Source organism: Plectropomus leopardus, chromosome 20 (genome assembly GCF_008729295.1).
Source record: "Plectropomus leopardus isolate mb chromosome 20, YSFRI_Pleo_2.0, whole genome shotgun sequence".
Classification (NCBI taxonomy): Eukaryota; Metazoa; Chordata; class Actinopteri; order Perciformes; family Serranidae; genus Plectropomus; species Plectropomus leopardus.
In genome coordinates, this window is record NC_056482.1 from 4,988,410 (window position 1) to 5,004,147 (window position 15,738).

General features: G+C 39.4%; 1 protein-coding gene across 1 annotated transcript in view; it reads right to left on the reverse strand.

Annotated features, from left to right (window-relative positions):
• LOC121960063 (netrin receptor UNC5D-like) overlaps positions 1-15,738 on the reverse strand; it is an 89,742-nt gene that overhangs the window by 55,251 nt on the left and 18,753 nt on the right. The window contains 2 exon segments of the mRNA XM_042509661.1: positions 1,883-1,986; positions 2,160-2,303. Coding sequence (XP_042365595.1) covers positions 1,883-1,986; positions 2,160-2,303 — 248 coding nt within the window.

Consider the following 15,738-nt stretch of genomic DNA (forward strand, 5'->3'; position numbering starts at 1 on the left):
AACATCTGTATTCACCCCACATTCATTGTCTGAGATGCTTTTTAAGCACTTGTCTCTTTAAGCCCCCTCCCGAAAAAGCCCAGTCTGCTATGATTAGTCAGAGTTCCCTAAACTTCAACATCTCACTATCTAGCACATGGATGCATTATAGGAAGTCTGAATACAGACATGGAGTCCAGGCCCTGTTCATTCCTTTGAGAGCTGCTCATTGGCGCATGAAGCAAAAAAACCCCAAAAAAAACTAAAGTCTTTTTCTGAGTATAAAATACGATAAAATACCCAGATATACTGGTCCATAAGACATGTGCTCTAGGGACTTGCGGTGGCCGAGTGTGCCTGCTTTTACCAGCGTTATTACCTGGCGCTGTCCTTCAGCTATTTATGCACATGTGACCGGTTCTATCTGGCCGCATTCTCAAGTGAAGCCACCAGTGTGTGTTGCATGTGGATCAGTCGGTGCTGGCTGGCTTTTTGCCGGTGTACAATAACAACACCACAGGTTCTGTCTTCTCTTCTGACGCCATCCAGCCGCATTCTGCTTGGACACAGAAAGTGGCTTTTGGCATCACACTCGTATGCCAAAGTACTGACAGAGCGTACGTATTTGACAAGTTCAAAGTGAGAACGGGCTGAAATAACTTACTAATGAAAAGTAAAAAAATTACACTTCATATTGAAGTTCTTGAGACATCAAATCTTAAATCGGTATGGATTCTGCAAAAAAAGTTAATAGGTAAGATGAACAAGCTATAAAGCAAAATGTGTGTTTTTTACAGTAGTGAAAATGTTTGTATTCCATGCATGAATCAATGATTAAAACATGATGTAGATGTTTCCTGCTATCAATTACTGAGGCTCTAGAGTAAAAGTCAGCTCTTTAACCTCATTGGTGCATAATCTACGTGCTGGAAAAGAGCCAAACTCCTGAAAAAGGGTCACTGCCTGAATCAAACAGTTCTGAATGCAATTAAAAGGTTTGACTTATAGATGACGTCAATAAATACAATAAATATAAACATACCTGTCTTCCTGCTGTTTACAGAGGTCATTGACGTAAACAAAGCTTTTAGTATTAGCATCATAAAACATTAATAACTTGTCAGCCAGTACATGTAAAGACCTGTCAGTCATTTTTGGAAGTAAACGCAGGGTTTTAGTCTTGTGCTTTGTGTGTGCAGGTGGTGCTGCCACTCTGTTTACGTACGGATCGTGGACTGCGCCTTTAAGTAAATGCAAAGCTTCAGATGCCTGGGCACACAGGCTTTGATACTGACACATCTGCCTGCTGAGCCTTCACATGAAGGCGCACAACATCAGAGAGCAGCACAACACACACCACTCAACAGGACTGTCCGCAAGAGCCTCATTTCATATTCATAGTAAAAATTAAAATGGCAACGGCAGGCTCTCTCTCTCTCTGACACACACACACACACACACACACACACACACACACACAAACACTCTGAGGAGGGGGAATGATAGCGAGAGTGAAATGAATACATGACATCTAAATAAGTTATAGCTGTACATCCTTTTACCCGAGAACATAGCGATTGCACATGGATAGATATTACTCCCTGTGTATGAATGATCTCTCCGCCTTGAACAGAGCGAGCCTCAGAAACTAAACAAACGGCAGCTTCAGCTCATCAGCTGCAACTCTGGCTTCTACTAAACTGAAGGAAAAATGCACGTGTTTCTGTGTGTGTGTGAGTGTGTGTGTGTGTGTGTTTGTGTGTGTGTGTGTGTTTGTGTGTGTGTGGCAAAACAACGTATCATGAATATAGAGTTACACTGCAAGGAAAGCAGACGGATGACTGCTCCTCTCCAGGCAACACAGGAGAAAATGTTCATTGTTTGAAGTGCAAGGAGCCCTCACCTCAGCCACGGGCACACCCTCTGGGGGACGACAGTGCAACACAATCATGCCGTTCAGAGGCACCTCGGTGCCTTGGGGGTCCTGCTCAAAGTTCTTCCTCAGGTCTATGGGAGAGAATAAACAATGTGCATTAAAGAAAAACTACAGGAAGGGAATTTCTACATGTGTGACCTTTTTCCGCTTACATATATGAACATGGAATACATCATGCTACCAGTCTGAGGAATAACCTTTTCGCAGACAGTAAGGTCAGTGTGCAAAGTGACATGTTGCTTACAGGCAATGCGGACAGTTGCCTTGCGGCTCTTGGAGGTTCCCAGGTGACTCCAGGCGACGCACAGACACCAGTAATCCTCTGGGCCGTGGAAGTCCTCCACCTGCTGACGGGACACGTTGATCATCACCTCGCGGATCTTCAGCCCTGCAGACAAGATTGCTTGATTAGCTTTCATTATATCACAAGGGTGATCAATAAGAGAGATGCAGATTAGCAGGGACATGTTGATGAGGGAAATCTGAATATGATAAGATTATCAGCAGTAAACAGATTTGCCAGGAGGAAGAGAGGGAGAGAACGCTACTCAAATCAATTTCAGGGATTTTTTTTTCTACTGTACAAGTTCTGGTTGTACATTGTTAACACATTTTGAAACACTATATCTTAATGAAAAATGACTGAGCCATCTCTACACTTAAGTTTAGGTATGCTATGCTTAAAAAGAGAAAATCCACTAGATGTCATTGTGTCATTGTGTCTTCAGAGGTCTGAATGGACATTTTTACTGCCAAATGTTTGATTTGACGACCTATGGTAAAGGTAGTGTCTCTAAGCTTTAAAGTGACTGTTTACTACAAAATAAGAAAAAAAACCTTTCAGATCATTCATTGTTGTTAAACTATACATTTAATGTTATCTATTATATAATGGGTTTCACACATATTATTTTATTTGTGGCAGTCTCCCACTATTAAAATCTCTGCCACCACAAATTGAGTTTTTATTTTAGGAGCTGCAATATATACTGTTCATTTAGTCACTGCACCACACTTTCGGAGTGCATAGCATACTCTGGGCACAGATGGAGCAGTAGGACGTCAGGCACATTGAAAGTGGAACATAACTGTTTATTCTGCTGGGTCTGTAGTTCACATGCATTCAAAGCAGCTGCTCCTCTCATCTGTCATTCTGGTCTGATCGTCTCTGAACAGACTGACAGATCATTTATCCAACCCGCTCACAAACTGCTGCTGAGGAAAAAAAGAAGTGATGTGAATTGAGATGGGGGGGTGCAGAATGATACAGCGGGACACGAACGCATTTAAAAAATCAGATGACAAAAAATATCAGAATGAATTTTCAACATTTCTAAGATGTTTTGACTGCAATGGTAAATTTTCTAGAATAATGACGTGAAAATAATACTATTACTGAAACAAATGGAAATATGCATGTATACTAACATAAGAATTATAACAGTGCAGGTGCAGTTTTAAATTTTCTACTGTTTTGCAAATTTAAAGAAGGGACATCTCAATCGTTTGGTAGAGGCCTATATTTAAAAAAATATGGTATCACAGCCCTATGGAAATAAAAAATATGCAAAAAATAATAAATATTAAAAAAATAGCATTGCCTTTTTCTTAGTAAAGGTTAAGATGAACTTATCCACTTCAAATTAAAGAGATAATGAATACTGATATCTATACCATTTCTTTCTTCTTTTTTTTTAAACCCTTATTAAAACTTCAGTTCTGGCAAACAGATAGCAAGCAATGCAAAACATTAGTATTGAGCCCTCATATTCTCTTTTATAGTTTCTGCAAAACATAATCCTTTTATACACAAGTGACACTAAATGCTTTCCAGCGGAGGCTTCAACTGAGAGGAGGAACACATCAGCCTGTTATTGTTTTAAGGGAGAGCGTGAGCACTCATTATTTTCTTTGAAGGGGCTATAATTTAAGGTAGAAAAGAGAAGCAAAACAATACAATTAAATGCTTCATCTGAACACCAATACTTTCTGTGACAATCAAATAATCTATTTCTGCAACAGAACTTTGACTTAATGTCACACAGGTCCTTCGTTAATATCTGTATATTGTCTGGGATGCAGCCCATAATGAGCTAGGCGTGAGGCAAACATTTCCGGAGACAACTGATGGGAATTTAAAAGCCTGCTATTTCAATTATGCCCGACTATGAACAAAAGATGACAGGCTCGGACCATTAACGAATAATAGTGAGGCTTTATTGGGCATCTAGGAAATTGCAGCTTTCAACCAACATATGTGATGTCCTGAGACCTCAGTCAACCAACTTGAATAGATTTATTAATATATGAATACAGAGTTATGAACAGATAATGTTAGGTGCCATCCCCATCTCTAAACGCAGTGTGCAATTAAAAATGCATAGAGGGGGCATGGGGGAGTGACAGTAACAAATACACACCCCCCTCAAAGAAAAGTGGAATTAGAGCCTATGGGCGGATACTGGGTTGGAGGTGGTGCTGATTAAATGGCATATATGAGCAGGCATGAACTTAACTGCATTCATAGATAACAGCCAGATGTGTTTTGTTTTTGTGCTATAGAGTAAAACTCAGGATTTGTCCACATTTCTCCTCAGCAAAATTGTTGGTACAAATGTAGAACCCTGAGTAAGATTTACATAACTACACTGAAGCAAAAAAAAATTATTATCCAATAATATTTAATGGCTAAAGTAGGGTAAGTTAAAGTTAGAATTCACAAGAAAGGTCTAGGGTGAAGGATTTAGTGATATCTAGTGATGAGGTTACAGATTGCAACCAAACGAAACTTCTCTCATGTGCCAAGCATACAGAAGAACTACGGTGTCTAACACAAAAATGCAAATGGTACTACCTAAAGCCAGTGTCTGGTTTGCCCAACACGTTATCATCCCAAGTCGTCACATGTTGACGCTTTGCAGTGGAATTCCGCATGTACATATTACGGTCTAGGTATCCCTGTGTCTGCTGTTGACGCTCTGGGATGGTGCTACGGTGATGTCAACACACACATAGTGGGGTGATGCTGCATGTGGTTATAATTAATCAACAAAAGGATATGACAACCAATACTGGATCATCAACAAATACACATGCTGGCATGGATGGTTAGGTTTAGGCAAAAGGGTACATGGTAAGGTGTAGAAAAAACCTTATCACATTCAGAGAGGAAGTGAACACCGGACTACCGCATGAAAACCTGGGGGGTCCATCCACTGCTTGCCCTATAGGGACCTTCTTACTCCTTATATTACATCATTACTGGCAGCGTTTCAACCTGACACTGTTCATCTGAACCTGCCTGTTCAGTATCATACTGCCAAGGCAGGAGCAGTCCAGCTGTCCACCGGCGTATAATAACAGCTATAATAACACTGTGAACAGTTCTGTCTGGACATGTTCTCAGCTGATGCAATCCAACAGCTTATCACACAGATGGGAAAAGGTGGCTTATTACATTGGTATATTATGCCTAAAGCACTGCAAAAGCAGCGGAATAAGATGACTATGGAAAGCGAACGGCTTGGTTTGTCTGTTTTGGGCTACTTTAGAAACATAATGGTGAACTCCGGGGAAGAGGACCCACTCTGTATGTAGATAAAATTGTTCATTATACGGTAACACAAACACGATTCTTAGTTTGAGGGTATTATAAGCCAATGAAAACATACCATTACATTCCTTTAAACACTATACTGTGGACCTTTCAGTCTTGGTTGATTTGACAACAGCGGAGGTTACTGGTGGTAACACCAAATGCAGATAAATACTGCAGTGTATTCTCCTTGAGCAGCTACTTTCTCAAAAATACATCAGAGGAGCAAGTCTCTGTTTACAGTGCAGCCAAACAAACTCGCGTTGTCTTGTTTGTGTAGATTTTTGATTACCAACCTTATTGACAAATACATCGCATTTCCTGTGATTGCTCCAGACTAAACGTAGGATGTCCTGGTAGCAGAAGCATGTTTGGTTTGCATTAGCAGTAACTCAAAGCTTTGATATAGCTGTGGCAAAGTGAACAGTAAACAGTGAGGTTTATATTAATGAGATAACATGCTTCCATTCTGGGGATCCATCATGTGTAGGCAGGTAATTTGAATCCTGCATGAGGATGGCAGACCCCACCACTAACAATAAAAAAAATATGTGGAGAGGTAATAACAGAGTGTAATATCTTGAATAGCTGAAAGAATGACAATAAACAGTATCAAAGTAATCTTTAGATATAACAATTATATGAATTTTCATTGTTATGAACTGATTAAAATATACAAATTTTAGAGCCTTTTTTTTAAAGGTAGTAAATCAACAAAAATCTTACTTTAGACTGATTTTGAGTGCGTCTAACAAGTCGTGCATAACAACACATCTCAGAGCAGCTGTTCAAAAATCACTGTAAAGCTCGGCCTCTCGTGGCTTATTGCTTAATTACGCAGCCCTACACTTGTAGAGGAGTTGTCTCTCCACAGGCTTCTTCCTTCATGCAGTACATTGCAAACAGCAGCTTAGACAGGGGTTGGGATTAAATGAAAACTAATAATATGAAATGAAAGGTTATCAAAGGGAGCCTAATGAAGTAATGTAAAACAGAAATGTTCTCTGAAGACACTGTAATCCTCTGCAATGACTGACTGATATTATGTACAACACACACACACACACTTGTTCCCACACCCACCCACTCCATCTACTCCTCCTTTCCACCGCTTCAAATTAGAGACTTAATCAACATGCCTGATTAAGTGAGAGTGAGGCACATTTAACTACAGGAAAATAAAAACACAAGATTGCACTCCAGTGAGAGGGCAAATTTAGGCTTTTTCTTCAGATTTATCCACAACACACTCTCCTCAGTTTTAACCATATTAGCATACAGTGCAGGATAAAACCTTATTTTCACTCAAGATCACATATTGACAGCACTGTGGCTGACTTAAAGCATATAACAGAGATTTTTTCAGATTCTAGTCAATATCACATTCATTCTTCAGCTAATATTTCCACCAGACCCTTTCCTAAGCTTTCCTTTTTTAAAATTTTGAAAGCAGGGTTAAAATCCACATCATGTTTTATTGTTTAATTAATGCCATGTTTAATTAATGCCTATGCCATATTCTCGGACTAATAAATACAAAATAGAAAATCTCAAAATGTTAAGAAAAGTAATATATCACAGTTATTTCTCTTATTAAACAGCAAAATGCAACTGTACATCTTCCAAATCAACTTTCTCTTGGTCACGGAAGACTGAAGAGGCTTAATTGATCATAAAACACGTTTCATTCAAATTCAACTGAAACAAAACTAAACTTGCACTCTTGGTTATTCTTGCTCATAATCTAGGTGGTCGAAGCAAATCCTTAATTCAACAGGTAAGATGTAAAAAACTTTTCCTATTCCCCACAGTCTTTCTGCCTGCTGGCCAGCTGTTAACAGTCCTGTAACTTGTAAATGTTGTTTCCGTTAATTTGGCAGTCCATCCGAGCTGATGAGTGTATCTGTCTGCCTGCAGCTCTCAGATCTCACAAAACTACTGGACCAATCAGCCTGATATTTTGTGTGCACATGTGCTTGAGGATTCATACTTGTTGAAAACCTGTCTGTTTTGTACTGTGTTAAACTGCTAACTCTCAACCAGCTGCTGGGGCCTGCAAGTCCTCAACAAAATCACACTGCAAAAGCATAGAGCAAAAGGCATTTCTGGCAATTGGCTAGGCTAAAAACAAGCCTTTCACTCTGTTGTGGCCACATTTTTGCCTTCACTGTGGCTCAAAAACTTATATCAATAGAAAATTTTGGTCTTATTTTTAACTAGAGCATCTACAGGATTTTGATTATTTCCATACACGATATGCTAATGCTCCACTAAAGTTAACTATATTTTGAGATTAAAAACCAAACATACAAACAAAAAAAATGTTTGTTATTTTGCCGCCATCTTGACTGTAATAGAGCCAGGAGGGACAATTCCACTTTTTATAGTTTTGCATATTTTGTTTGCAGCTATATATACATGTATTAGGAGTGTAAATGATTGTGAAAAAACAATTTAATAGAGGAAATTAAGCAATCTAAATTATTTCTTACTACTGAAAAGACATATTTTTGTGACATAAACACAGCTTGGTGTTACACCTCTCTAATGCAGTCCAGCGCTTCTCTGATTCTGGTTCAGTTATCCTCTTCTCTAGCTCAATATTTAATCTGACTTAATAGTGACATTCTTTCATGGAGGCACGGCACTTCAGTTTGACTTCAGAAAGAATCACTTAATTTGGAATAACAGATCATGCCGGTTTTCCGGTTTGGTCCACATAGCATCTGTGTGGAGAGTCATCAAAATGTCAATTTAGAATTTGAAAATTCTTAAAAACAAGTAACCTCGTGCCACATCTGTCTTTGATGTAACCTCTAAACTTCAGTAAGTGCTTACTGACAGGCAAATTTCTTGCTGGATTGTGACAATAGCCTGAAGCACTAAGGGGAATGGAGAATGGGTTTAGGCATGTTGTCTCTTAATTCACAATGTTTTTTCCACAATCAAACCTCCTCATTTTTATTAATGATGAAGAAAACAGAAGAAACTAATGCATAAACAACAGTGCGCTACTCCTGATGCAATGTTTTAGGCTGAAAGCAGAAGAAACTGACTCATCGAGGGTGGAGTGAGCTACAGATCTGCAGATTCACTCCAAAAGCTCTTTTTCAGTCTGGCACACAGTGAGAACATTTCTGAGCACCAAAGGGAAAAATGTGACTCTATATCAGCCCATTTCATATTACAATTAATGGTGTGATAACAAAAAAAACTTCTAAGGTAAGGAAAACACAACAGTTTTTAGTTTCAGCAGATAGCACACAAATGACAACACAGTTAGGAATATCATATTCCACTCCCCTACATCAGGCACACTGGACCTTTCAGTCTTAGTTGATTTGGCAATGCTGGCTGTTACTGGTGGTAAAAGCAAGATAAATATGCAGTAAACTCTCCCTGAGCAGCTACTATGTCTGAAATACAAGAGAGGAGCAACTGGTGTAAACAAACTCGTTCATAAATACGTAGTGTCTCCTGTGATTGTTTCACAGAAAAAGTTGAATGTTTAAGTTTAATGTGTAAGCAACAGTGGAATATGTGTGGTGTGCATTAACAGTGACTCCAAGCTCTGATACGGCTGTAGGAAGCTTCAGCAGTATCACGGTGCTAAAGTATACCCGGATATTTAGAAATTTTGAAGGTATATACCTTCAATGCAGTCATAAATACAAGCGCTCCCTTTTAAATTAAAGTCATTGTATGTAGAGCACAGCATGTACCACCAAAGCTCAGTCTTCGGTCTCTACTGGTGGAACAGGCTCTGCTGGTGGAGGGAGAGGTTACAGGACTGTAAACAGCCAGCGGCAAGCATGGCAGAGAGATCACTCTATGAATTAAGGATTATTTGAACAAGTTGGATAAGTTTCATTTTGTTGCTGTTGAGTTTGAATGAAGTGTGAAATGTTTCATGAGTTAACAAGCCTCATTGCTCTTTTGTGACCGAGAGAAAGTTGACACAGTTGTATTTTTCTGCTTAATAAGGGAAAACATTTGTGATAATATTACCTTTCTTAACATTTTGTGGGTTTCTCTTGTGTATTTATTAGTCTGAAAAGCTAAAAGTAAGTAGCCTACTTGTTATTCCTGACATATTGTGATATACTGTGTACTCTGGTGAAATTTAAAGAAGTTATGAAGGTATGAAAAAATGTATACTGCCCAAGCCTAATGTACACTCAACAATGACAATGATATTAATAAAATAGCTTTCCGCATTGTTTCCTGTGGATCTCTCATGCAGGAAGGTAATCTGAATCCTGCGCAGTTATGGCAGACTCACCTCATAAAAAAATAAACGGAGAAATCTACTCATTTTAGAACCTTATTTTTGATAAAAAAAATAATTTCAGCTTGCAAGCACTTATTCAAACACAAATGCATGAAATAGCCACCCACACTGAAGGGTGGCTATTGTTTGTTTGAGTGAGGGCCATGGTGTTTCTGCTGAAGGCGAGATAAACAAAGAGAGAAATCAGAAAGACACTCTGACTCCAAGGTTCCTGAACATTAGGCAGAGATCAAAGAGCCGAGTCCCTTTTCCAAGTAGCCTGGAATGACACGGCGCCACAGATATTATCCAATAACTGCTTGGTCATGTCGATGACATGCGGTCACTTCTCTGCCTTCAGGAATACAAACATCCATTCAGCTCCTTCCATGAGCCTGTCCTCAGCCACCTGTTCCCTTTTTTGCCTCCTTTTCCTTCAGGCTCATGCCAGTGGCTCTTGACAGAGCACCAGAAAGCCTCGACAACAGCCCTCAAGGTGGAGCAGCTTTGCCTTTAATCACGTCCTTTAATATGTCTCTAATGCAGCCTTCACAAAGGAGTCAGGAAGAGATACACCAATGTTGATGCTCACTCATCCCACGTTGCTGTCGTTCTCTCTTTCTTTCCCCGTCTTTCTTTTGGTCTGCCTGGCACGGGGCCTGTGGTGTGATTTCTCCCGGCTTTGGCCCATTGTTTCGCCTTGGCTGCATCTACGAAAAGGCCCTAAGGGATCCAGGCGGTGCCAGCTACAAGTGGCTCCTGATCCAAGCAGCTCGGTGAAGCTCGTCTAGTCCGGCTCAGTTCAACCCGGTCCAGGATGCTTCCGCCATACTCCGCTTCGGATGGGGGATTCGCAGAATTCTGTTTGTGTTAGGGATCGGCGTGTGGCAGCTGTGTACATAGCAGGTGACACAGCGTGGGCTGTGGGTTGAGGTGGATGGGTATAGCTTTAGGAGCGCGTCTGTCTGATGTGAACCCAGCTTTGGGGAAATGTTTGTGTGATGTGACACTGCGGCATGCAGCTCAGCATGTGGGGGCTGTGATGGCTGGCTGAGGGCCAGACACAGACGAACCCTGCTAGACAAGCGGAACATGCTCCCAGCAACATCTTCAGTCTGGTCCCAGCTGTGTGTGTCATACTTAATCCCAGAACCAAAGGGACGCATTACTCCGTGCATAAAAAAATCATGATAATTCAGCCATTAAAATGCTGCGAGTCCTTATTTGTGTCATTCCCCCAGTCGCCTTGTTTATGTTTATCCAAAAACTGCGTGTCTGCTTATTAGGAGCCAGTTTTGCATACGCAAGTAGCTTCACACTGTGGGCCACTTCATTCTATTCACTTCCATTTCTTTCACTAATGCTTGGTGACACTGAGGCTGGATTGCACCAACAAGGATTAACTTTTCAACTTGATTAAATCATGGTTTAAATTTACATCTTGTTGCACCCAACTGTAAAACTATCTTAAAATGAGAAAAGATTCGATTAAATGCTCTTCAAATCTCAGCTCAGATTTATCTCTGAACCTAGATATAATTAATTCTGTTGCACCAAAATTTTAAACTCCAATTTCAGTTGTGATCCACGGTTCACTTTAAAACTACAGCTCAGGAGGTTTAACTTTCACAATGGCGGCCATTTTGAGATGGATTGAGCGAAAGAATCAAGTTCCTGGAAGAACGTTGAGAGACAGACTCAACCTGTTTGACTTTTATGATGATGATGATTTTTTGTCAAGACACTGGATCACCAAGAAAACTGTTTTGGAGCTAAACAGGACATTTGAGCCGACTGTTAAACATAGATGTGACAGAAACACAGCTGTATGACTAATGCTGTGGTCTGTTTCTTTCTTTTTTATTTTCTATGATTTGTCAATATAGTTAATTAGGCCATCAAGTTTTTCTCAAAGAAGAAAAAAATTGAGCCTGTCTGCTGAGCCATCATCTGTTCAACTAGCGTATTTTGAGCTAGCAACAATGTGACATTTATTGTTACAGAAAAGTAGACATTTAAACAGTTAATGCCTCTTTACCTCACTTTTGCACTAACTAGGTGCCACAAGTGTGCTGATTATTTTTTAAATGATTTTTATTAATTAGCTACTGATTAAACTTAAAGCCATCTTTAAGAAGCTGCACAGGGCTGAGTTTTAAAGCTACAGTGGTATCAACTGAGGAATCCAGTGGTATTAACCATGGCATGCTAGCTTTTCTGGAAGGTAGCGGAATAACGCTCCAATTTAAAGGTACATTTTGGCGATGGAAAAACGGCATGGTTATTTCACAGGAGTCCCTTGACCTCTGACCTCAAGATATCTGAATAAAAATGGATTCTGTGGGTACCCATGAGCTTCTCCTTTGCAGGTACGCCCCCTTTATGTTAGTCCTATGCAGTTTTTTACTGTCATTTTGCTAAACAAGACAATCTGGTAAGAATTGATTTTGCTCAGTATAGTCAATACAGACTTTTGTAATGCAAAATAATGGAATAGAAAACATGTGATTTAAAAATGTGATTAATCCCAATTAACTTTTGAAATTCTGCGATTAATCATGATTAAAAAAACAAAAAACATTTGACAACCCTTGTTTAAATAAATAAGCTTGGCTTCACTAAATCGAGATTAATTTTAAGGGTTCAACAGAGCTCTGTTTTACTTTAAATCGGGATTTGCTCACTTTAAACCTAGTTTGACTGAACTTTGATTCGAGCTAATCCTAGATTAAACTGATCCTTGTTGGTGAAACCCATGTTGAGAGTCCACGGCAGCTCACTCTCCCTCAGCACCTCTCCATCTTTGTCCTGAGTTCAGCTGATGTTATCTCAGCTGGCTGGGATCAGAATACACAACAGTGGAGTCAGTCTTTGACAGAGCATCAACAGGAATAGATATCCATACTTCCCCTGTCCTCCCTGCATTCAAACGCCTTCCCTCAACCGCTATCTCTTCATCACTGAATCTGCAGGAGCCACTATCCTCTCCTTCTCGAGACAATCGGCGTGGTGTCCGTTTTCAGCCTCTCTTTCACTCTCCCATTTTCCAACCTCCTCTTCCTCCCTCTCATCCTCTCTTTCGCTTATCTCTCCATCAGAGTATCATGCTTTCAGCTGAGGTCTATAGGCACAGATATCCCCTCTGTTCCACCTTCCTCTCTGCTCTTCTTTCACTCCGTCCTTTGATAATCTACTGACTTCTATCACTCATTTCCATCTCTTACAGCATTTCGATGAAGACAAAAATAAAGTTGTCTTCTGAGATAGGTCACCGTGTGGAGTGCGCTGCGAAGAAATGTTTTGTTTACTGCCCTTGTTTTGTCTTGTCTTTGGAATTTTAAGGCAAGCCCGTTCCCCTCTGAATAACAGAAGCAGAGTGATTTACTGTCTATAAAGACTCGATACAGCATCCTAAAATCAGTTTGAGGAGTTTATCAGCACGAGCCGTTTTCCTGAAGGGAGGTTAAAATCTGGGTAGGGATGATTACATGGAATATCCAGCTGAGCCGTGTCTGCCTGGGCTTTATCAAAAGGCTTTACAATTGCAAAGGGATAAGGAAATAAACACTGCTGCGCTGAATCTGACGATACACTGCTCTGTGCAAGAATAATCGCAAAGATCAATGCAACTTTTTCTTGACAAAATCCTAACTTTAGTTTGACAGATTATCTTTGAACAAAAAGATGAAGACGGTTCATGGGGAAATACAGCAACATAACAACGTATTTAAACATTTAGGATGGTAAAGATCCTATTTTATACTCATTTTCAGCTTCATACTTGTATTTTAGGTTTCTACTATAACGCTGTCATGCTTTAATAATCAAGACATTAAGACATTATTTTTCTCACACTGTGCCTGAATATACCTGTACGTAATGTACCTGTAGAATCTGACATGTTTTTATTTATTTACAAACATACTGATCCAAACAATTTGTCAACACAGAAACGTCAAAAAAATCTTAACACGCCATAAGTTATTGAAAATATTTATATTATTTGATTTTTAAGATATGCTAATTCTTATGTAAGCAGAGTGCAAAGTGTTGTGATGGATTCAGGACTGATTCCTCAAGCACCACCTTTTTTTGTGTGTTTTAGCTGCAGGTACCATAACTTAATGCCAGTACGAGCAAGGTGATGAAACGGAAGACAGAAATCATAGCTTTTGACAACAAAAAGAATAAATATTGTAGCTATTATGTTTTGTTTTTTTGTTTTTTTTTTAATTTTACATCGATATATACGGGATTATGCAAACTACAATTTCCCACTGCCATTACAGGGAAATTCCAGCGTAATGACAGCAAAATACTATGTTTGCACTGCATGTAGGTAAGACCCCATAAGGTAATCAAGTGATGACATAAAAGACAGAAGCCTTAGCTTGCTGTTGTAGAAAGGCTGAATGCACAATTATGTTTCCTACATTCGATCAATTTAAAGTGGATATGCAAACAACAAACTTTTTAGAGGGTTAAAATGTTTATGTTTCAGGTTGAAAATAGCCTGTGTAGCAATTTGTGACATCATAACTTCATGGAACTCCTAAAGGCTTGTTTAAAGACACAGTTTCTGAAAACAGACTGTGTGTATATTTTTCTGTGGATGTGCAATTTGATTCACAGTATTTATATAGCACCTCTACATGCTTTGTATTAAAAATACATGGAGATTTGACCTTTTACAATATTCTGTGTTCTAATTTAGCAGCTCTTTCGGTAGCATTTCACTCTCACTCTCAGCAGGACATGGTTTGAGACATTGTCTTGCATTAGTCTTCACAGCCACAGGAACTGCATAACAATATCTGGACTTGTTCTGTACAGACAGCTCTCTTCCATTTGTGTTTATGTGTGGCGGCCATTACTGTCAGCCTTGATCAGTCTCCTGTTTCATGGTTCACATTGGGCCAGTTACCTTTAGTGCCACAGTGGGGGCAAGCAGACATTAATGACAGCTTTTGATGCTCGTAAAGCCAGAAACTATGTTTGCTCAACATCATAACATCCACTGTGGATGTGTAAAACTCTCCCTCCTGTGTGTGCGATACAGATTTACACCTTTGCACAACAGTTACGTAAACCCAAAGGGAAACTTGCAACCAACACAAGGAACGCTAAGAGTTGTTTCCAAAATCAGTGCGAAAATATCGTTGTATATCCAAACTGATGAGAAACTGTAAATTTAATTATGTTAACTTGCTCAAATTCCCATTCTGACTAAACAGATGTGGACTGCTGCAAAAAACCTCCCACTGGCCGACTATCACAATATGCTTCCCACCGACTTACTTTTGCTCTGTTATTGTTTCCAGTAAAATACAACAGTGACAGGCAGCTGATCTAGCTCTGAGGGTAGAAAACATTAGAAAAAAACATTTGTGCTCTTTAGTATTAAAAGCAAACATCACAGATCTTATTTTCCCTACTTTTGTCTATCAAAACTGCTCAAGCAGTGAACCCTCAATGGACCTAATTATGCACCACAAGTACGGCTGTGTGATAAAAACACTTTAGTACAGATACAATATGAAGTAATAACAGGGAGAATCAGCAGCATCGATTCTATTATCTAAAGCTGCTACAGCACTATCATGTAGGTGAAAGCCAAGTGTCATGATTAATGAGATATATGCATTATTAATAGACCGCATATGAGTACATGTAATTGTCACTTCAGGATTCAAACATCAAGCATTTCTTTTTACTCTTCTCTGTTAATCTCATAATCACATGCATGCAAAGGCAGAGCAGTTGTCTACCACTGAGTGAAATCCATGTATCCCTAAATATGGTGATTTTTATTTATTAATTTATGGTTTTTTGGTGTCTTTTTTTTTGATAAACTGTGTTCCTCTACATACGAGAAAATTTGTCAACTTTCTAAGATAAGTGGACCTTTTTAAAAACCCATTTGATTACCTAACCAATGCATTGCCATAAATGTACTTG